Source organism: Biomphalaria glabrata, chromosome 1, assembly GCF_947242115.1.
Source record: "Biomphalaria glabrata chromosome 1, xgBioGlab47.1, whole genome shotgun sequence".
NCBI classification, from domain to species: domain Eukaryota; kingdom Metazoa; phylum Mollusca; class Gastropoda; family Planorbidae; genus Biomphalaria; species Biomphalaria glabrata.
Genome location: NC_074711.1, coordinates 79,806,381 through 79,830,159, shown reverse-complemented (window position 1 = coordinate 79,830,159; position 23,779 = coordinate 79,806,381). Strand labels below are relative to the sequence as shown.

The window sequence follows — 23,779 nt, the reverse complement described above, 5'->3', positions numbered from 1 at the left end:
AAAAATAATTTTGTAGGGTAATGAAAAACAGAACTTATGAGACTAAGCGTTTGAAGAATACATTTTTTTTAAAGCACTATATTCGTTACTTTCAGTTCGAGCTATGCAGAAATATTGACCAGTTGAGAAAGCAGATTAAAATGGAAATTTAATTTTTCATAAAAACATTTTTTTATATTATCTTTCCGATAATTTTCATTTTTTCTTATAGTTATTTTAAAGTTTCTTTCTTTCATCATGCAAAGCGAAATATGAATACTTTGATTTAAAGTTTAAAAATAATTCCACAATGCTTGTATAGCTCTGTGAATATTTCATCTTTCAAATTATGGATTTGAAATCACGAAAACAAAGGTTTAATTTTTTTTTTTTTTTTTTTTAAGGGAAATATTATAAGTTATATCTCTTGACCGTACTTGAATTTCACTCTATAATTTTCTGTTGAAAATTATCATGTTTTCTCTCGGCACCGTGTCAGCCCCTTTCCACTAGCCCAGACGTAATCCTTTTCTTTTTGTTTAAAAAAAAAACTTTTTTTTTAAGTCGTCGTGAATAATTGTAGGACTCTCTTGTTTAGTCTATTGATTTCTTGGTATTTCCAATTCTGGTACGCATAGTAAAATTCATTTTCTACTGTCCTTTATATTATACCTTCCCCGCCACTTCATCTATCCCTTACTAAGTTAGTCTGTTGGGGCACCTACAAGACATGTTGACCGTTTCTCTCCATTCCTCTCCGTCTTTTGCCTTGGAAATAATCTCTTTATACTCTACAACAAACTCAGGCTTCTCAAGCCAACACGGTAACCACTCAGCTAGCGAAGAGCGTATGAACATGGAAGATTGTACAGTCATCTATTGTTTCTATTTTATGTTTGTATTCACTAAGTCTCAGACGACGACCTATAAATGGGACTAATTCAGCTAATACCACCACTTCAGTCAAGTACTATTTCTTTCCATTGTTCGAGATACCAAACAAAGTAATTAATTACCAATAACTTTTTTAAATATTGATTCTTGTATTGTCATGTAAAAGAAATAACTGTGCAAAATTTCAGCTTGATCCGAGATTGGGTGTCGAACAAATAACGTGTACAAACTTCTTACCAGACAGACCGACAGGGTTAATATAAGCTCTTTAAAAATTAAAGATAAAATCATTTCTCTTTAACGTTTCCTTCCGGTAAGTAGACTGAGAGTGGACGATAAACCCACATTTGTACTTTATTTCCTCAGACTACTGGCGTGTTTTGCTTGTTACATGTCGACATTGTGTAATCACCTCTATCCCTGGAACATCAACAGGACATTGGACTAGGTCTAGCCATACATCACAGACGGACACGCTCATATAAACACATACAGACTCATGCAGAACAACAATGCTGATATTTATCTGATACTAGGGTGAATTTGAACAAAAAAAAGGTCTTATGGGAATTTTCAACCTTCTAACATCGATGATCGGATCTTGAAAAAAAATCTCCGACTAACGGAAAATGATGTCTACCACGAAGAGGGGAAGTAATGGGAACCACGAAAGAGAAAAGGGGAGGTAACATAGAAGCTAATTGTTTTGAGTCTTTGTGTTCAAGTCATCAATTGTCTAGTAGGTTACTCGTCTCTTTCTAGCACGTATTTGTTTTCTTTTACAGTCGAGTCTTTTAGTCTCGTGACCCATTAAAATCTCACCCCATGATATTTATAGAATTTTACAAGGAAAAGATTTTAAAAAATACTTTTAAAATAGTTTGGATCAGCCATGTAATTAAATTTGTAATGGATCTAGATTTTAAACTAACAATAATAAATCTGTTCAATTAGAAATATTTTTATCAATTGTTTTTGTTTAGTTCAATTTCATGCTTTTAGCTTTCTCAATGCGCTATGATCCTATCGCGTGTCTGGACCAGTTGGGAAACGGAAAAGGTGTGTGTGGGGGGGGGGGAGAGAAGGGGGTATCTGTAAGAATTTTAACGTGACCGTTTAAAAAAAAAATAGGAATACTTGAATTCAAACTTAGGGCTCAAGCATTCTCAAGGGAGGCTAATTTAACGTAGGCCTATAGCACATCTGTCAAAAAGAAGAAGATATCTGTCAAGTACAATCACTTTCCTTGTTTGTTAACAAACAAAATAATTAATTACCAATAGTTAATTAACTAATTGGTTATTTTTTCATTGATTCTTGTGTTATCAGGTAAAAGAAATAATTGTGCAAAATTTCAGGTTTATCCAAGATTGTGGGAGAACTAACAAACAGAGTGAGTCGATATAGGCGTTGTAAAAACAGACGCTCCTTCAAAAGAGAATTACATCGTGCATGTTAATTAGAGACTTAAGCTCTTCTAAAGCCTTAAGCTCTTAATGTCTGTCCCGAAGAGACGCTAGACCTTGCACTCATGGGTCTGAGATAAATGCTTTAATTTCTTCATGCACGAATTGTCCTGGGTTTGAACTAAAGCATGCTGAATTAAACGTACTCAAACTTCTTAGATCTGGTATCTTCTACTGAACGTCTGCGAGACTTCAAACATAATAATAACAGAGGAAGACTTATCACCTAATTAGCTAATTTGTCGACCCCATTGGTGCAGGTCACATGACATTATCTGGTTCATTGTAAAAGAATAATTCTTTCATATTAATACATATTATAACTTCATACGTGTCTTTGGAGAGCATGTGTTGTATGCATGGGCGTTGCCAGGAATCCCCCTCCCCGGGGCCAAATATATATGTGCGTGTGTGCGTACATAATAAATCTTTAAAAGGGTCATTCTTCCTGAGAACGTTTATTGTACTCTAGAATATGTTCTTCCAGGAGTAAGTGGAAAAAATTGTACATTGCCCGCCCTTCCCAGCTAGAGAGTCTGGGGGATAAAAACTGTCTATATCGTTATTGCTATAGTAGCGATGCTAATGTGGACTATTGTAGTCAAACTGAATTTCCATTGGTTTGGACTCGGCTAAATTTATCATTAATGTCTTACGTTTTAGCAAAAATTTAAAATTTTTCATCTTTGCTTTTTAGATGTGGAGGTGCGCGCGTTGTTCGTGAGTTTTTATCGGCTAAAAATTTCGAGTAAACTGTTAAGATGCCGAGTAGAATTGTAATGATTGGTCCATACTTGAAATCGTCTGCAATTGACATTTTACCAGTGCTGCCCCTTGGGTTGAAAGTCGTAGGTAAATATGTCGAGGCCACTGTACCAAAATCCGACGTAAACAGCTGTTCAAAGTTTGAACGATATCAAATTACATTCGAATCATTCTAATAATAATATAATATGAATGATAATGATTTTTTTTTATTTCTTCCTTCCAAGTACGGGGACGTTAATTAAACCCAATTAGTATGCAAATATTTTAAAATAAACAACCTAGAATTTACAAGAAATGAAGAAATTTAATTCATAAAATAGTCTCCCAAATACGTTTATTCAACATCAGGATACACTCTTATTATATCGTCTGCTAATGGTCTATGAGTCTGTGGTAATATGTTCTTAATATTACATTGGAACGTTGTGGGTCGCTGATTCATTACCTAAACACAGCAGGATTTTGTTTCAGCTAGATATGAGGCTGACAAGACAGGACGACCGAAATGTGACTGCAAGTAATTACACTAGTTTTACTCTTTTTCATAACATTATCTTTTCATATAAGTATTTCCCGCCTTTCTTTATATAATAAAATCTGTTCGCCTGTCTCATTACGTTTCCCGCCTGTTTATTCACTCGTCTGTATGTAAATACATCTCTCTGCAGCATCTCATCTCCATGGTTTAGTCTTTCTTGCCATCTCTTTTGTTACACGTCCAGACAGAAGCGAGCAGCCATGAGTGTATCATCTCAGTCTGAGCGCCGGTACTTAGAGATTAGTCTTAGCGTATATATATAACGTTAAAACCACAGACCTATGTTAATGTAGCAATAGCCAACAGAAATTTCGGTCTAACGAAAAGTCACAAAAAACTGTGAATTTTGTTGTACTGCAGACTAAGACTATGACTGGTTTATAGAGCCTTCATGAAAATGTGTTGTGATTATAAGGGACTTTTTTTTAAATTTAAAACCAGTAACGACATTCCACATAAGTGAACAGACCTACACAACACAAAATAAATATTAGAAACAAACAACAAATAATATGTCACCTATAAATCGGTATGTATATCAAAGTAAGCTCAATAATTTGTCCAAGACTTTTGCAGATGTATGACTTGATCAGCATTTAGAAACAAACGTTGCTATTTTCCCCCCCAGATTACTATTTTAATCCAAATTATGCTATTTTCCCCCCAGATTACTATTTTAATCCAAATTATGCTATTTTCCCCCCAGATTACTATTTTAATCCAAATTATGCTATTTTCCCCCCAGATTACTATTTTAATCCAAATTATGCTATTTTTCCCCCAGATGTTTACTATTTTAATCCAAATTATGCTATTTTCCCGCCAGATTACTATTTTAATCCAAATTATGCTATTTTCCCCCCAGATGTTTACTATTTTAATCCAAATTATGCTATTTTCCCCCCAGATTACTATTTTAATCCAAATTATGCTATTTTCCCCCCAGATGTTTACTATTTTAATCCAAATTATGCTATTTTCCCCCCAGATTACTATTTTAATCCAAATTATGCTATTTTTCCCCCAGATGTTTACTATTTTAATCCAAATTATGCTATTTTCCCGCCAGATTACTATTTTAATCCAAATTATGCTATTTTCCCCCCAGATGTTTACTATTTTAATCCAAATTATGCTATTTTCCCCCCAGATTACTATTTTAATCAAACTTATAATGATGACCATTTGGCCAAACATTGGGATAAGGCTATTATTCCATCAGCCTCAATGTCTAAAGAAAATAACAAGATATAAGCCTATCAGAAGTGTTCAAACTGAGCTTACAGAATTTTAGACCAGAACAATACAAAACAATGATCTCCATGTGCCTAGCTTAGTGAGCCCTTTCCATGCTCCAGCTTGTTACTTAAAAGTTCTTTATGAGTTTTCATTTTTGTGCTTTTTTCTCAAGAATGGATAGCTTAGTCTGAATAACAGCATTTAATGATCAACTCTTGAGGGCTACTAATCTTTGTGCTCATGTATATTTTTTGGAAGAAAAGGTGAACTCTACAACTCTACAGGTCACACAATACCATTGCAAATTAAGGTCAAATATATTGAAGAACCAACTCCATGAAATATATTAAGGCTTTAAGTCAGCAGTTCTCAACCTTTTATGCTCGGCGACCCCTTTTTACAATCCACCACTCTACCGCGACCCCTCCCCCCACATACACACACACATGCAGCAATGGATGCATAGACAATAACAATCCATTTTTTTGATGGTCTTTGGCGACCCCTGGCAAATCGTCAATCAACCCTCAAGGGGGTCGCGACCAACAGGTTGAGAACCCCTGCTATAAGTCATTTGTCAGTCTATGATCATATTTATTGCCTTTAGGAAAAAAACTAGAATGTTTGTTAATTTCATTTTAATAGCAAAAGGAAATTTTGCCATTGCTAAGGGAATTTTATCACTGCAGCTTTTTTTTCTAACATGATACAGATAAGATACACGCTGTCTTTATTTAAAAAATAAAAACAATAAAAATACATTACTATTGCATTGCAAAAACCACTAGTACTTAAATGCATAACTTCATATTTTTTTCATATTGTTTTGTAACTGGTATACACAATATGAATATTTGATCTTTAAATAATTGTACAAGTTTGGAAGACAAAAGAAGTCATGGCACATGTTTCTAGCAGAATGAAAAGGAAGGTGGAATCTGAATTTTTTACAATTGCTTTTAGTTTCTGAGATTTAAATGAGATAGACAGCTCAAACACCATAGAGCATCTTTCCCTGTGATGGAGGCTACTAAATATTGACAGAAAGTAGTGTGGATGAAATCATTGTGATAAAAAAGATGCAATGCTATAATCATTAATGAAAAATTCTTTTTTCACTTTCATTACTATGCATTGTTAAAATTTAAAATAACTATGAAATGCATTAAACCTTTTTCAAATTTCTAGCTCCTTGTATAGACGCTTGTTTTTATCATATACATATTATTTAAATTAAATTTTAAAAATATGGTCAGCACATATAAATAAAACAATATTTAGCCCCAAATATATATATATATATATATGTATACATAATAAAATTGAACATGTACAAATCTCAAAGTAAAAATAGTTAACTCAAAAACAAACAAAAAATAAAACAATTACCCCCAGTTAGTATTGGCTAGAGCATTGCAACTCTAAAATGCAATATCACCATCAAGATTAAATCAGCAATATTAGTTTTACAAAAACATTTCAATAATGTTTTGGAATCCCTGTCCAGGTAGCTTATAATGTAACACTGCTATTTACACATCAATCGTATTAAATCTAACTGTTGCAATACCAGTTTGTGCTATTTCTTATATACAATGGCTACCTGGTCATGTGGTATATGAAAATATAGTACCCCGATCTATGGGGCTGATGATGTAAAGGTCATCTGTTTCTATGGTCAAGAGTTAACTAGAGTGTCATTTAGTCAGCAAAACAACCAAACGCTTTATTTTTCCTGACTAATGTCAGACACCCATTAGAATTGAGTAAACTTAGGGCACTCTTAAAATCCCTAAATCAAAAATATCAGTCTTCACCCAGATTCAAATCTGGAATCCCTGGGTTTGAAAGCCAAGCACTTTACCAATAAGCCACCGCACCTTCTAAAAGTTGTTATTTAAACTAATTCTAGTTCAAAGATTGCATGAAAATGAGAAATACATTCTTCAACTATGGATTAGTTAAAGTTGAATTACAATTTACCGCCCACACCCACATCACATAAAACAATGAAACAATGTTTAACAAATGAATCAATTATAGACTATTATATTCACAATTAAAGAAAGAGGGGACACGAGCATTGGGAAGAATGAAGAACAATTATAATTAAAACAATTTCTTAATCATTCTAATTTCTTATTCATAGACATCACTACCAATAATTTACATGTATCTTTCTCTCTCCATTTTTAAGTAATATATCAAAATATCTTGGCAGGGTGGTTAAATCAGTAGCTCACTAAAGCCACAATAGTTGTCTGAGTATTAACAAGATGGTCTCAAAGTGACGTAAATTATTCTTTGGATCTCCTGGCACGAATGAAGAGTGCAACTATTGACAAGAAGCGGAATCCCACTTGTAAAACAACCAGAAGGATGATGTCTAGAACAAGGTTATCCTAATTCAAGCAAAGATAAAATGTAAAGCTATTAATGAAATATTAAACCTATTTTTAATTTTTTTTTTTAAATTTAACATTATATGTCATACAAGGAACATTGCATCAACAAAAGGGCTTAACTCAATATGTCACTTTGTTGGACCATGAGTTCTAGATCTACTTACTTCAGAGAAACTGGTGTAGTCCAAGACATCTTTCCCTGAACGATAAAGGCACTGAGGCATGCTGGGCACACTAGGGGTCGTTATGTTGGGAGGAATTGTGGGAATTGTAATGTTGGGACATGCTAAAACAAGTTTGATAAAAAGAAATTATTACTTTGAAACATGCTTTATTATTAAATAACTCGCTAAAAAAATATCAATAGAATAGTTCTTCCAATCCTATAATTTTCATTATTGCTTAAGATACTTACGGATGTAGTCAATGTTCCTCCACTGATTAACCATTAATACTTCATTAGAAAATTTAAACCAAGAAAGGTATTGAAGCCAAATAAAGTAAACTGGAATATTTCTAAATTAAAAAAAAAAAGAACATTTTAAAATAACTCAAACTTCTTGACTTTATCAAAATACAACACAAATATAAGAATTTTAAAAAGACAGTGACCTAATAGGAACTGATGAAAAAGATGCCAACTGACTGACCCACTAAAGCTGAACTGAGAATAGACTAGATTACTAGAAAATAATCTTATCCTGAATATGATTTTGTCACATTAAGGGAAATAATTTTAAAAGTTCTTTTAGAGTAAAGCATTTGCATAAATAGTTCAAGCAATTAAATGAGAAACTAGCAGCACATCTTAGTGACTAACATTAACTTTGTGCGACACCTCATAAAAACTAAAGTAGAGCAAAATGCTTCAAAAATAATTTTAACAACTCTACATCAGTATAATAAACCAACTCAATAAATCTTCATGGCAGTGTGAATAGTGTGAGAGAATTTATTGACATACAGATGTTGAAATGATAAAGCATGTTATTGGAAACTCTGCCAAGTCATTGATTTTCTTTTGATTCAGGGAACCAATTTAAGGCTCTAATAGCACTAAGGAAGAAATATTACTTATACTAATTAGTCCTAGCATATAAAATATGAAATGGTGTGACACAGAATTTTTTGGCAAACTATAAAATATAAAATCACATGACATTAAAACATCTAATGAGATTTGCTTGAAGATTAATTAAAATGGTTCAGAATATTCAGATGTTTCAATCCAAGCCAAAAGGGGGGAAAGTGAGCAGTTATAAACTGAGGACCATCATAATAATCACAGTCCCATACATTCACAGCATAGCTAAACAGATGACCAAAGCAACAGCAGAGTGAAAGCTTACCCATTGTTTACAAACAGTCCACCAAACAACATGATGGGAATTAGTAGTGGTGGTGCTACAGCTAATGAAACAGTCACTGACCCACACAATGTTGAGATTAAGTAACCTGCAAAACAAGAAACAGTAAACATCTTATTTTTTTTAAAAACTTTTAGGAATGAAGAGGGCATAAAGAATTCAAACCTTTTTGAAATATACATCACCAAATTAAATAATTTACAATTAGGTGTTGATATATTCAATGTCATTAGTAGCCAAGGCCTAGAGAAAAAAAAAATTACAATTAACTTGTACAAATGTACTTTAATGACATAAATGTTACCTAATGAAATGGCTACATTGGCCACCAGCACCAGAATACCAACTGCAATCAGATAGGCTTCCAAGGAGCCATAAAGTCCTGCGAATAGAACAGAATAGAAACAGAGTAAAATTTATATAATGTTGTAACTCTGCCCTTGCTCTTGTGTCTATGGTGCACACCAGTGCACTGTTTACAAATGGTTTAAGACATCATTCAAGAGAGACAGAGCTTTTCCTTCCACCCAAAAAGTTAAAAAAAAAACTGAACATTTTAATATTTTTAAAATGTATAATTATTGACTATTGTAGGGCATAGCTTGGTTCACTTTGCAGTAACACAAAAGGGATTATTGCCCTACACAGACTAGCAAGGGGAGTAACAGTGGAGGTGCTTTGTAAGCTTGTCAGGACAAGACTGCATCTAAAAACAGTGGAAGGGTTGTGTTTGTGGAGTGGAAGATGCTCCTGGTGTGTTGAGAGTGACACGGATCCGTGACCTTTTGCAAGAGCCATAAAGGGGACACTAATCGACTGTGAATGGAGAACTGAATCTAAGGCTGATGTAGATGTTTGTTGTGTCCAAGCATACACAGTGTTTCATTTGAAATATACATGTTATCTAACCTTGATCCTACCCTTGAGTTGCCTCATTAAATTTATAACAATAAATACATGCCTTATAAATACCCATTTCATAGTTAGCAACTTTTTTTAACTTAAGCAAAAATTTAATATTTATAAAATTTTCTAAACAAAAACTTCTGTAGCATCGCATGCAAGTTGTATTTTTAATTTTTTAAAAAATTAATGTACAGGTCTCACCTATCATCCAGTAAGTTATTGTAGCAAATATAATACTGACAGCAACAAACAATGGCACCTAATGAGATGATAAAATAGAAAGAAAATGTGAGATGTCAGTGTAATACAGAGTAAGACTTACTAAGTTTTGTTTACTTTTACCTCCAGACTTACAACAAGAGATAAATTAAGAATGTGCTCTATTACTATTTGTCAAACAAAAAAAAGTAAAAGAAGAAAAAGGCACTATCTAAAAACAAAGTCATATGGCCACATACTTAAGCCTGTTTCCTGATGAAGATTTTTAACATTATTTGTTTCAATTTGATAGTAATGCACAATAAAAAGTCAAGTTTCTCCTTAAGACCTTGCGATCTATGGGGCAGATGATGTGAAGGTCATCTGGTTCTGTGGCCCACATTTTAAAGAGGTGTCATGTGGCCAGCATAAAGACCAACTGCCTTTACTTGTCCTCAACTGATGTCAGATACCCATAAGAGCTGGGTGGACTCAGAGGCACCCTAAAGATCCCGAAATTAAAAATCCCAGTCTTCACCATGATTCAAACTCAGGACCCCTTGGTTCAAAAGCCAAGCACTTTACCTCTTAGCCACCTTGCCATGGTGCACAATACTTCTTTGAAAAGTTAACATTTTGTATAAAAAAAGATCTTCTGTCTCTTAAAACATTACCTCTGCTATAGTTTTGGTCAAGTAGTATGTGTCCACTCTATACAAGCCTGTTCCATACTCTCTCAGAAATATAGACAGTTCTAAGGGAAACGACTGAGGAAAAATTAAAACAAAATTAAACTTTTTGATTCAAGTTGCTTAACAACTTTCAGAGATCAACAAAAAAAAGGAAAAGAGTGGAGAGTTTCAAACCACAAGTCATGTGTCACAAATGGGTAATCACAAACCACATATATCAATCATATATACAACAAGCTAGCCAGGATGACAAGTTGAAGATAGAAAAGTAAACTTATAATATAGTTAAGAGGAGAGCTTAACAGATGTCTAGCATCAAAAGAGATGACTATTTTGTGTAGCATTTCATCATGAGATACAATCTATTTGCAATTTATTTTTCAATAGTATTGAACTTTGAACAAATCAAATAAAAAGCTTTCTAATTATACCCCTTTAAAAACAAAAAACAAATAATTTCGATAATTTTGATTGTAGAAAACCATATGATGGGAAACTAATAATAAAATATTAACCTGCAAAAAAAAAATTATTTGGGTATTAAGAAACATTTAAATACTTCTGATTGGAGAAGAAAATGAACTCTACTCACAAACCAAAGTATCTCCACCACCATCAGACTTACATTTACTACAGCAAACATGTTGGAGAAGGATGTGTTGGTGATAAGAAGAAAGATGGCGCCATTGATGCTCATGATTCCCTTTTGATCAACCGTCTGCTGGAGATAAATGAGGCCAAGGACAATAGCCAGTGTCTGGAAAAAGAAAAAAAAAATTACAATATCCTAACATCCTTGGATTTTTTTTAGGTAAAATTAAACACTTTATATCAGAGACAAAAAAAATTAAACACTTTATATCAGAGACAAAAAAATTAAACACTTTATATCAGAGACAATTGTAAATTGTGTACAAGTAGTCAAGTAGGGTTCAAATTTGCATGACCAAATGAATACACAATAAGATGTGAATATCTACTCTTTTGAAATAACTGTAATTTTATCAAATTAGAGGAGTGAGAGTCCTAGTATGAATGTTCTCACCAAGGCCTGCATGATTCTGACTCGTGTCAATATGACATCTCTAAACATGCTGATCCAACTTCTCCAGAACAAATACCTGAACTGTGTTAACCAGGAGACTTCATATCTGTACAAGTATTGAAACAAATATTATATTATATATATATATATATATATATATATATATATATATATATATATATATATATATATATATATATATATATATATATATATATATAAAGAGAGAGACAAAAAGATATAGATATACACATATAAATGGCTAGTTAGTTATATTTAAGACAGGAATAACAGAAAATTGAATTAAACTAAAGCAAACACTTATGATGTCTCTTACAAAAAAGAAATCCCTTTTCACAATGTATACCAATTAACACAACAGATTTTATTGATATACATGCATTCATATGAGCATTGAAAATGAATGTGTAGGTATTTTTCTTTATAAAAATGAGTGAGAACCAAAATAATTTAATAATTATAACAATGACAACATGTTTAAAAAGGTCTAAGATGGCTTAGGAAATAAAGTGATATTTCCAACAAATTAGGGGAGGGGTGAATTTCATTGGTGGGAGTCTTGAATTCATTGATTTTTTTATTGAAGAGTGTAAAGAAGGTAAAATTGAGTGTAAGGTTTGACAATTCAAAACAAAACACTCATTTTTAGGGAGGGTATTTTTCTTTCATAACTTTTTCTTGAATGTCTTTCAAGAATAAAACATACATTTGTAGCTGATGTAAACATCATCACCATGTCAGATTTAAAAAAGTGTTGGCTTATTAAGAGTGAACTGCACACTAAGCAGCTTATTTTATTGTTTACAAATATGTAAACAGCTACATCATGTTTTAACACTATTCTCAATGCTGCATTAGCTAGGCTTTCTCAAAACTCACCTAGATTCACCTGCCAATATATCATTTAACTGTGAACACACACAAAAAAAGTGTTACTTAATATTCATTTCTAAACAGGTTCAAAGCTTAAAAAAAAAAAAAAAAAAAAAAAAAAAAAAAAAAGATTTACTGCTGCAGGGGTGAACGACTGTATAGAAAATATGAAACACATGCATATATGTGACCTTGCAGGGACCAAGAAACACAAAGGACGTTTGGGCCACAAGGCCTTCATCAGCTACAAAACAAAACAAAACAAAAAAATGACAAACAATTAACACAAAATAGGCTCAAGTTAACACTTTTACACCAGCATAGCTCATTTTCTTTTCTCCCTCAATAGAGAAAAACATCGGACAGATAAGTTAATTTAAGCCTATTCTGTGTTAATTCTTTGTTTTGTTTTTTGTTTTGTTTTGTAGCTGCATTGTTTTACTGCGTCCAGCAGGGTTACATATACGCATGTTTTTTATTTCTAAGCAATAGACCTACACAAAATATACTTTCTTATATCTTATATACTAAATGCTTGATGATAATGTGTAATTGGGTGTACAGAACGTTAGTGTACTCACCAGAGGATCAGTCTTGCTGTGCCTGGCAGTCTGTGTCAAGTCTTCAGCTTGATTTACCATTTTAATGTATTCTTCTGTTTCACAGAATTTGTCACATACAGCCTAAGAGTAACAAGTTTCTACAAAATCATCTCCAACATTTTACTTTTAGGTTTATAAAAGCATTTTATATATTTCATTACTTCATAATGTTCCATTTAGTTTAAAGAATTGAAAGTTATTTTCATTAGATGTGTTTTCACAGGACAATGCAGTTCCTCTTTTTTCCAGGGCAGGTATTTACATTCAAGGGAAAGGAAAATAGGGTCCTGTAGAGACTTGGCCCAGTACTGAGAGACTACAAATTAAGACTTTCTTTTCATATATTTTGATTTTGTTTACAGGATCAGAATTAGACTTGATAAGACCCCAAGCTGTTTTAGATATGGGGCACCTTGTAATCAACATAAGGCAATTTTTCATTTGCTCACTTCGGAATGATTAAAAATATCACTAGAACCAACTTTAGGATCCTAAGACCTAAGATAAAGTTTATGTAGCCTATAGGTAACTCTAGCATTGTTTGTTTCTAATAGTGACACCAGGCAGCTCCATAATCCATTGGTCCACTAAGAAGGTTTTCTCTCAGCAGAGAAATACAAACTGGAAGCTCTTTACCCCATGTTCTACCTCCATACAGAAAAGCATTTTGTCTCTTATCTTATAAAATATTTTGGCATTTTATGTCTCGAGAGACCATCTTTTCCCTTTGCAACTTCTTGTGTGACTAAAGAGGCCAATCCTTGATACACAGCTGCGGTCGCCGGTTGGGCATATGTAATCACCAGACGCCATTGCATTTTCACCCTTCTCTCTGCTTCCGTTGTGTATAGCATCTGCAATCCGAGACCCTTCCTTTATGCTCTCTCTCCACGTGGATCTATCCAGTGCCACTTTTTCCCAGCTGCTAGTGTCGATTTTGAAGAGCTTCATGTAGCGTTTGCATACATCCGTACAACGTAAAAGTGGGCGACCAGCAGCTCTCCTGCCTTCTATTAGATCGCCATACAGAAAATCTTGTGGAAGTTGACCTACTGGCATTCTATGAACGTGGCCAAGCCAGCCAAGGCGTCTGCTGCTGATAACAGAGTGGATGTCCTGGCATTCTGCTCTTCGTAACACTTCCATATTGGTTATTTTATCTTGCCACCTTATTTTAAAGATCCGCCTTAGGCATCGGAGGTGGAAGACATTCAGCTTTTTTTCCTGCCATGAGTAGGTTGACATGTTTCACTTCCGTATAGCATAGGGCTCATCACGCTGGTCAGGTAGACTAAAGCTTTAGTATTGTTAGTCAGCAGCATGTTGTCCCACACTCTTTTCTGCAACCTTGACATGGTGCCCATTGCTGTTGGCTATCCTGTTGTTAATGTCTTTATCAAGTAGAGTATTGTTGGATATGATGGAGCCGATAGCAAAAGTGATCATTTTTGCTACTTTTACTTTTGCCATCTTATAAAATACAGACGTTACTTAACAGAAGAAGATGAATACATCCTATGTGTCTCCCTAGGTCAATCTAGTCATGCATGTCAATCAATGACTTAAATTCTGCCAAGTCACTGGTTTTCCTGGCTACCTCAGGCAACCCATTCCATGCTCTAATAGCACTAGGGAAGAAGATCCGAAGCATTTATACAAATATGTCCTAGCATATCGAACAAGGAATGTGCCTTTATCTTTGTTTATTTCGATTATTAATATAACTTCTATAAGTTGTTGGTTTTTTTTTAATTATCCAAACAATAAAATTAAATTATTAAATGAACACATTTTTCTGTCACAATAGTAACTACAAGTTTTACAAAATGTAGTATTAAAACATTAATCACTAACTTAAAAGAGAGCCAATAGTTCAAAAAAGAATGCTAATACAGTTTACAAGCACTGGGGGATTTGAATTCTTTACTAGAACTTCACCTGTTTTAGTCTCAACTGAATGCATATAAACATTACATGTGTAATAGCTAAGAACAACAAAGACCTACATGTGTAATAGCTAAGAACAACAAAGACCTACATGTGTACGTTGGCGACACTCAGCCTCTTGACCAGGCACAATGGCTAGTGTTAAAATGAAGTGGTCAGCAGGATTATAATTGTTGGGGCAAGGATACTCAAGGCTAACAAGAAAATAAAAGTTTTTGGTAAATATGAAGTTAAATGACCACTAGAACATTCAATAAAATCTCAGAAACATTCAGATATTAATTCAATGACTTTGTTTTTTTCCTTGACTTTTTCAAGTTTGAATTCAGTCAACATCTTAAAACAAACACTACATCTTGAAACAAATAAAACAAACAATACATCTTGAAACAAACATCTTAAAACAAACACTACATCTTAAAACAAACAATACATCTTGAAAAAAACACTACATCTTAAAACAAACAATACATTTTGAAACAAACAATACATCTTAAAACAAACACATCTTAAAACAAACACTACATCTTGAAACAAACACTACATCTTAAAACAAACAATATATTTGTGTATACTTCACATACTTGTGAAAGAAATCCATGGCTGCTCTCTGTGTTCCCATAAACGCAGTCCTGCCTTCAGCCAACAGTAGAATTCTAAGGAGAAAGAATAAACAGATTTATTGTTTACCTGCAAGAAGGATATAGTTAGAATCTTCTTGAAATAAAAGTTTCAATGAAATTGCCATATTAGGATTTGAATGTTGACATTAAAAAAAAACAACTTCAGGATTCATACTCAATACTGTTTACTAAAGTAATGCTTATTGTTAATGCTATCTCAATTCAATTTTATCTTCTCTGTGAGTTCAGTGCTTTTCAAAACAATTACTTTCCCAAGAATATTGCTTGATATCAATGACAGATGTTCCTTCAAGAAGAGAATCATTCAGTTTTAACATCCAAAATATCCAGCCATATGATAATGATAGTGAGTTACTAGATAGATAATAAGAGCTAACCTCTATTAAAGCTTCAGTTGTTAATACCTCAATGTTTTTGGTGGACAGAGAAACTTTCTTAAATTAAACATTTTTTGTGGTAATCTCTTCAAAAAACATGAACAACGTCAATAATCAAACTAAACTAAGTATTCTTAATTGAACTGCTAAAAAAACAACTCACTGATCAAACATAGAAAACAATTCAGAAGATGGTTGATGAATGGTGCAGAGAATAACTCGCCCTTTAGAAGCCATTTTCTACAGAATTAACAACAAAGAAATAAATAGCATTTATATTAAGAGAAAAACAACAACACTATTACATAGATCAGAAAATAATATATGAGCATACAATAAAATTTTCATATTTAGAAAATTCATAACCCCTCCATCCCCCACCCCACCCCCAAATTGTAAAATTTAACAATAAAAGTAAAATTTCTTTACTTAAAAACATTTCATAAGTTAAGTTGAAGAATTTTTACAGATCAAACATTATAAGAAAAACAGCGACCTAATTATTCAACATTTTTCTTTTCATTCCAATAGTACTTGCACGACTGTCCAAATCTTCTATATATATTATAGAGAATCAAAATAAAATTATTTTACTTTTAGCACCTACCTGTAGTGTTGTGATAATATTCTGGGCCATGAAAGAATCTAAGCCTGAGGTAGGCTCATCACAGAAGAAAATTGGTGGGTTTGTCAATGCCTCTGATGCAAATGAAAGTCGCTTCCGCTCACCTCCTGAAATTCCTTTTTTACCTCCACCAGCATCCCCGATTCTGTTGTTTGCACATTTAGTCAGACCCATCTGAAGGGATACAAAAACATTTTTTATTTTTAATTTTAGCATACCTTTTACAAATATACTTAAGATGCTTTAGAAAAAATATTAACAATGGATTTTAGGTTAAGCTAGCTAGGACTGTTGAGAATTGGCAAGCCCATGTTAATGTATAGATGCACTCTGTCTTAATAGAGAGTCATATTATGCTGCATATATCTTCTCTCTTGATGGAATTTTTTGTTTCTTTATAGCACTTTTGTTTACGGAGTGGTTTCCAGAACATATATTCTTTGATTAAATAATATTCACAAGTAGAAATTATTGTTTGTAGCAGATTCATCACACAGCAAATGTCTTTATCAACACATTCTTGCATCACTTGCAACACTTATATATTGAAATTGCAGGAAAACAATGTGTACACAGCATTCTGTAATGTCCCTTGCACTTGCACCAACTCATTTGAGGCATTACTTTCATTTCTTTCAATGTTTCACTGCAGTCTAGGCAATAAAAGTTATCATCATAGCATTGATGTTTTACTGCAGTGGTTGTAAATTCTTCCTACTTTTCTTTGCACATTTCTGTATTCATTGACACGTTCAATTAGGATGTTCACAACCAGGGATAAGAGAAAATGTTTAGAACTACAGTGAGAAAAACAGTTCTTTGGTTGTATCAAAGATAATTTTTCTACAGCTATGAGACACAAAGTGTCTGTGAGGATTGTTTAATCAGCAGGAAGATGATGAGACAACTATGTATTGTCTGTCTCACTTTCATTGGTCTGATTAATTAGGTTCAAATATGATAGGATAGAGTCAGAGATAGTCTGAATATGCAGCTTTTCCTCTTCTTCTTCCTCATTCTCTGCTGTTCTATTTTAACTGATTTTCTCTGTACATCATTATCAACTTTATAAAACTGTATAGATTTTCTATCAATACCAAGACATTTCAAAAAAATTTTATTTGGAAAGTTCATCAATAATAATAATTTTCAATACAAATTAAATACAAATCTGTTAATTTACAATAAGATAATTTCAGATGTCTCAAGCAGGTGCAAATACTATCCTTTAATTGTCTTGGCTGAATTATAAAAGATGACTTTAATTCTTCAGATTTCATTCGGCTCTAATATAAAAATATAAAAAGTAAACTGTGAACAGCTCTATAATTACCTCAACTATAACATCTTCCACTCTGGCAAGTCTTGAAGCTTTGTCCAGCTTTTTGTCCATTCGAAGTAAAGCCTTTGTAGAAATGTATTTTAAAAATACAGGTTTAGTTGGAAACAATTTCATTCATATGTCAGCCTTCTATGTATTACAGTTTACCTGAGTTTTGAATTTAAACCCTTTAAATTTTCATAGGTGTCATTAAGCATATGGTAAAAAGTGGTCATCTTGTATTTAACCATTTAAAGGAACTGAAACTAAAAACCTTTAGTCAGACCTAGATATGATCTGAGAGACTCATTGATGTTTCAAAGTCTAGAAAAACAAATGCTTAAGGCTCAATCTTTAATGTTTGTTTATATGTTTTGGATATTTCTTAAGATTCAGATCTGCAGATTATTACATCATAGCCCAAACCTCCCAAAGGAAAGCATAGGATGCCAGTGAACAGGGTTCAAATATGGAACTATTGTGACCATTGAATGACACTTCAGAGCACATACCACATAACCAGGCAGCCATCTAATAAAAATGTAAAAAAAAAAAAAGAAAATAATAGAAAAACTAAATAGTTTAAATGAAACATAGCAGCATCTTTGCACATATCTTCAAATCTTTCTAATTTTTCTTTAATTTAATCTTTTTGACATACGAAATGATGTTCTTACCCTAAATTGTAGTTGCTCTCTGACAGTCAGTGTTGTAATAAATAAATCATCTTGCTGAACATATGCTGAGATACCTTTAATACTTGAACCTATCTGGTATGACAAAAAAAGTATGAGTCTAATCATTAAGGCATTCAAGTTTTAGCACAAATATTTCTTACTCTATTACCATACTATTCTATCAAAAGAATCTGAGTCCAATGGAAGAGGGGAATTGGAAAAAATAATGCTAACTTTTAAAATTTCCAGTGATTATCAACAAACAATTATGCTAAAAATTGACAGAAAATATCAAAATTCTTAGTAAAAAAAAAAAAAGGTTCCCCTTTCAGACCTTGCGATCTAAAGGGCAGATGATGTAAAGGTCATATGTTTCTGTGGCCCACGGTTAAAGAGGGTGTCATGTGGCCATTACAATGACCAGCCACCTTTACTTTTCCCAAACTAATGTCAGGTACCCATTCAAGATGGGTGGACTCAGAGGCGCCCAAATATCCCGAACTTAAAAATCCCAGTCTTCACCAGGATTTGAACCTGAGACCTCGGTTTGGAAGTCAAGCCCTTTACCGCTCAGCCACCACACCTCAAAAAAAATTCTTAGTGCATGTTATTATTTATTTAAAATAACATATTTATTTTCAGACATTTCTTTTGACCTCATTATAAAAAAAAAAAAAAAAAATGTTAAGAAAGCTTACATGCCAACCATTCACTCTTATGTCACCATTAAAAACATAATTTTTGGTGTTTCTAGATGTCAGGACATTCAATAACGTTGATTTTCCAGCGCCACTGCAGAAAAAAAAAGTCATACTATTTGTATTGCTTTTCCATAGATTTATTTAGAAAAGTGAACTAAAAGAATGATAAGCAGCATTCAATTACAGCTGTCAACATAATCAAAGTTCAGTAGAATTAAATACTTGTTGAAATTTTTAATAATCGAGACCTGTATAACCTTTAAGATTGATCTTTGGTATTTCAACAAAAGAAAGTAAGTTTTTGTTTACTAAACACCAGTGGACACCTTACCTTGCTCCCATAATGGCCACTAGAGTGCCAGGATTGACTAAGCCACTCACTAGAAATAATAAAAACCATAAGAGAATAAACAAGAAAAAAATATGAAACAAAAAAACATAAGTAGATCTTCATTAAAGTCCAGAAAAAGTAGATTTTTAAGTGAGAGAGAGAGAGAAAGAGAGATTTCTTCAACAATTATTTTGCTTTAAACCAATTTTTCTAAGCATTATTACATTATGTTCATGGTCTATGATACTGAAAAGATTAAATGGTTAGGGTGGTCAAACATACAAATTTAAAATGATAAAATAAGAATTCTAGATCTGTATGATACTGTATCAACTTGTTTTGGTGAATAAAAACTAATATATTTATTATAAAATTTTCTATAGAAGAATTCTAGATCTACATCTAGATCTACTTGTTTTGGTGATTAAAAATTAATATATTTATTATAAAATTTTCTACTATAGTCTATAGCAGTGATGCCCAGCCTAATTCGACCTGCGGGCCATTTTAATTTCCGACACTAGTGTCGTGGGCCACATGACCGAAAAGATACAAAAACGTAATGAAATAGAACTAAAACTATTTTATTAGAAATTCGTGGATCTAGCACTTACATTAATTAGTGAGAAGTTTGAAGTTCGTCTTCTTTTATACACTTCGGAACAATGGCTTCATTTCTCTACTTACAATACGAGCAACATTCTATCTAGCTTAACCGCCAACTCATTTTCTTTTCTGTTTTTGGCAACTTCAATTCTTCAATCTCTAGGCGAAGTTTAATAATATTTTATTCGCGAATCAAATCAAGAATGCTTCGATATTTGTTTGATGTTTTGTTAAACAGCCACACTATCTTTCCAAAACAAATACATTGGCTCATTGTCATGTTCGCAAAAAAAAAGTAGTAAAGATCCATTCACTTTTCCTGTTAGATTATACATCTAGTCACATTTCATAAACACAATGTCAAAGGTCATGGTATCAATCCATCAGAGGAAAAGTTAGGGCCCTAACGTAGGTAAATAATAACTTTATCAACCCTTTGGAGAGGGGATTTTCTACACTTTGTGCTGTCGTTTCGGCGGGCCGGATGGAAACACTTCGCGGGCCGGATCTGGCCCGCGGGCCGTATTTTGGGCATCACTGGTCTTTAATTATAGTCTCTACTCCCTCTAGACGACTAGGCTAATTTGCCATGATGCATACTGGTGACTTTTCTGAACAACCTGGCCAACAGTTTCAACATAAGCTCCTTAGCCTTTTATTTAAAAACTTAAACCTTAGATCTAGAGGTTTTACCATTTTTCAAAATCGATTTCTCCGTAGCCTTCTGTGTTGTACGGGAACACCATTTTTTCTTGGCTGGGATCTTCACAGAAACACTGACGTTCTTCCAACTTAGTGAGATGGGGTAGATTTTCTCAACGCTTATGTTTCGTTCGATTCGGCCATTAGGAAAACTGTTTTCATTTGGTCTAGATTCTGGTAGCGCCACCTGCATCAAAAGTTTTTCTTCTTCAAATACTTGCTCCATTGGAATTTTATAAAATGTATTTGTATTGATAAACGTAGATAAAGATTCTATATAATTTTAACGTGCCCAAAGTACTACCTTCTTCTGTAACAAAAGTTCACAAAAAGTCATTCAAGTGGAATTATTCTGCATTCGCCATTTAAGAAGCCTTGGTAAATTTTAATTGTTGCAATTCTTTTGAGAAAAGTAATAACGGTCTAAAAAAATTATCAAAATGGTGTAAAGAATGTTTTGAAAAAAAAAAAGGCTGTGTAGTGTTTAACGTTTTACTGTCTTCATTCGTTAACAATATAGTGTCGTATACTAATACCAGCTTAAGTATACATACCCTGGAAATAGACTAATTAAAAACACGTGTTATATTAATTAAGCTTTTTTAACATAAGAGGAGGCCGTAACACCGTTGTGAAATGGTTGTTATAATTAAATTATGACGCAATTAACAAATAATATGTCGAGACGCTTCTTGCAGTTTTGAAACGAATGTCTACCACAGATCTCGGCTGCACCTACAACACGTAATGGACTAAGCTTCAAGTCTTAACGTGTTCTCTAAGTGAGTAAACTGACCAAACTGTTTAAACAGGTTCCAACTAAGCACAGAATGAAAACACACAGCCTAATCCATTCTCAACCACAGCGCATAGACTCTAGCTCAAATAGTGGAGATCGATCTAACACGCCAAGCTGAAGCAGAATCAATAGAATGATACCGAGAATTGTTATGAATATAGCTGGCCTGTGTTGTTGATAATTATACACTAGTGCAGACATGTTTCTCATAAGTCTTGGAACCATTAATGACTGCATAAGTAAGCATATACTTACAGAGACACCTATGCAAAGAAAGCCTCTATTGTTGTCATGTTAGCTTTCTGCCCATTAGGTACCGGCCCACCATTCATTTGTCTAAAATCTATATATACACATTGCCAGTTCATCTCTAGTTTATCTTAAATCTCTATCGGTGTCTGCATAGGTAAGTAATGGCCTATGAATAGAAAACCTCTATTGTTTTTATGTTGTCTTTCTGCAAAATTCCAGCCTCACAAAGGAACAACGCTTATCGAAAACTAATTTTGTCATCGTCCTCATCGTGCTTCCAAATGTTTGCAACGCTTCTCGTGGTTGTACTCAAGCGTGACCTTTGATTCTTTTGGTATGCATAATTAAACACATATACCGGTACCGGTATCTAAGGATTATTTGGCGCCATACTAATAAAGAGAAAAGCAGCTGGCAGCAGATGGTCTCTGAAAGAGACAACAGGAACGCTCAAACGAGGGTCGCGGGACAAACATCTGAGACCAAAAGACCTTGCCAAAAGACAGATGCAGACGATCAAAATAACACTTTTAAATAAACCACCGGGGGGGGGGGAGTAAATGTGGAAACTATGCAGGTTGCGACTGGGTTTACGTGGTCAAGTGAAATACTGCATTTATAAGACAATGCCTTATTATTAACTATTACCAAAAAAATGACAAATGAAGTTTGTGTCCCTTTAATCGGAGATTTGGATCTTTGGCGGATAGCTATTTATAGTGAGCTTTTTTTTTTTTAGCTATTTCTGTTAAAATTAGGGTTTATTAAAATAAAATATCAGGTGACCGAGCCTCGCTCGGATGAATAATTTGTTAAGGAAGAATATATACCCGAAGTCATTTTGGGAATATTGTTGTAATTACGAAAATGAACGATCGGGTAAAGACTATCAGTCCGAAGAGTTGCTTTTTCGTTCTGTCAGTTCTCAATGTAGGCCTAATTGTACATGGCGATTAGAATAGAAAGCCCCCCCCCCCTTACATTAGGCCTATAGAAAACCACAGCTCACGTCTTAAAGTTTTACATTGCTTGTAGGCTTGGAAGAAAGTCTTTGCAGTGTAACTTCTAAAATGGTTACTTTCTGACATTTAATATTTCAATTAATATATTCATTATGGCTATGAGATATGGACACTTTACAGAAAACAACTAAGACTTCTTGAGTGCTTTCACCAAAAATGCTTGCGCTCCATCATGGACATACGGTGGCAGGACCGCACTACAAACAGCGATGTCCTTGCCAAAGCCGGTATGGACAGTATAGAGGGACTTCTTATGGTCCGACAGTTGGGTAGGGCACGTATACCGTATGGGAGACGAACGTATGCCAAAGGCAACAGTCTTTTTTTTTTTTTTTGGTGAGCTAAAAGGTGGTCGACGAAACAGAGGCGCCCCACGGAAACACTTCAAAGACCAGCTTAGGCGTCAACTTTCCTTGGCTGACATAAAAGAGAGCACCTGGTTGTATGCGGCCTCCGAACGAGACAGCTGGAGGTCACTCACGAAGGCCATGGGATACACATTTGAGACCAAAAGAAAATCTGCTGCCGAGGACAAACGCAGACGGCGAAAAGAAAATCTAAATCGACCACCTGCGGACAATAGTTATGCTTGCCCTGGATGTGGCAAAATATGTAGGTCACAGCTGGGGCTGCGCAGCCACGGGAAATACTGCATTCCTCACTCATCTTCGGACTCGAAGACAATGCAAAATCTCTACGTTATAGTGTAAAACGTGCACCTAGTAACAAAGTAAAATCGCGCATTTTTTCCTTCGAGACTTAAAAACATCGCGTTAGTATTT

The 23,779-nt window shown here is 33.8% G+C and overlaps 1 protein-coding gene across 3 annotated transcripts in view; it reads right to left on the bottom strand.

Annotated features, from left to right (window-relative positions):
* Window positions 1-5,505: 5,505 nt before the first annotated feature.
* Window positions 5,506-23,779, bottom strand: part of LOC106074852 (protein white-like) — a 28,288-nt gene continuing 10,014 nt past the window's right edge. For all 3 annotated transcript variants that reach the window (XM_056017647.1, XM_056017661.1, XM_056017654.1), the window contains 20 exons: window positions 20,916-21,111; window positions 19,617-19,665; window positions 19,283-19,376; window positions 18,585-18,677; window positions 17,920-17,991; window positions 16,569-16,760; window positions 16,125-16,201; window positions 15,525-15,596; window positions 15,032-15,134; window positions 12,973-13,074; window positions 12,398-12,426; window positions 11,498-11,603; window positions 11,078-11,209; window positions 10,435-10,527; window positions 9,764-9,821; window positions 8,961-9,038; window positions 8,639-8,744; window positions 7,705-7,805; window positions 7,454-7,575; window positions 5,506-7,286 (listed from right to left, as the gene is read on the bottom strand). In XM_056017647.1, the coding sequence (XP_055873622.1) occupies window positions 7,182-7,286; window positions 7,454-7,575; window positions 7,705-7,805; window positions 8,639-8,744; window positions 8,961-9,038; window positions 9,764-9,821; window positions 10,435-10,527; window positions 11,078-11,209; window positions 11,498-11,603; window positions 12,398-12,426; window positions 12,973-13,074; window positions 15,032-15,134; window positions 15,525-15,596; window positions 16,125-16,201; window positions 16,569-16,760; window positions 17,920-17,991; window positions 18,585-18,677; window positions 19,283-19,376; window positions 19,617-19,665; window positions 20,916-21,111 (1,980 nt within the window). In that variant the 3' untranslated portion in view covers window positions 5,506-7,181. The remainder of the gene's footprint in view (window positions 7,287-7,453; window positions 7,576-7,704; window positions 7,806-8,638; window positions 8,745-8,960; window positions 9,039-9,763; window positions 9,822-10,434; window positions 10,528-11,077; window positions 11,210-11,497; window positions 11,604-12,397; window positions 12,427-12,972; window positions 13,075-15,031; window positions 15,135-15,524; window positions 15,597-16,124; window positions 16,202-16,568; window positions 16,761-17,919; window positions 17,992-18,584; window positions 18,678-19,282; window positions 19,377-19,616; window positions 19,666-20,915; window positions 21,112-23,779) is intronic.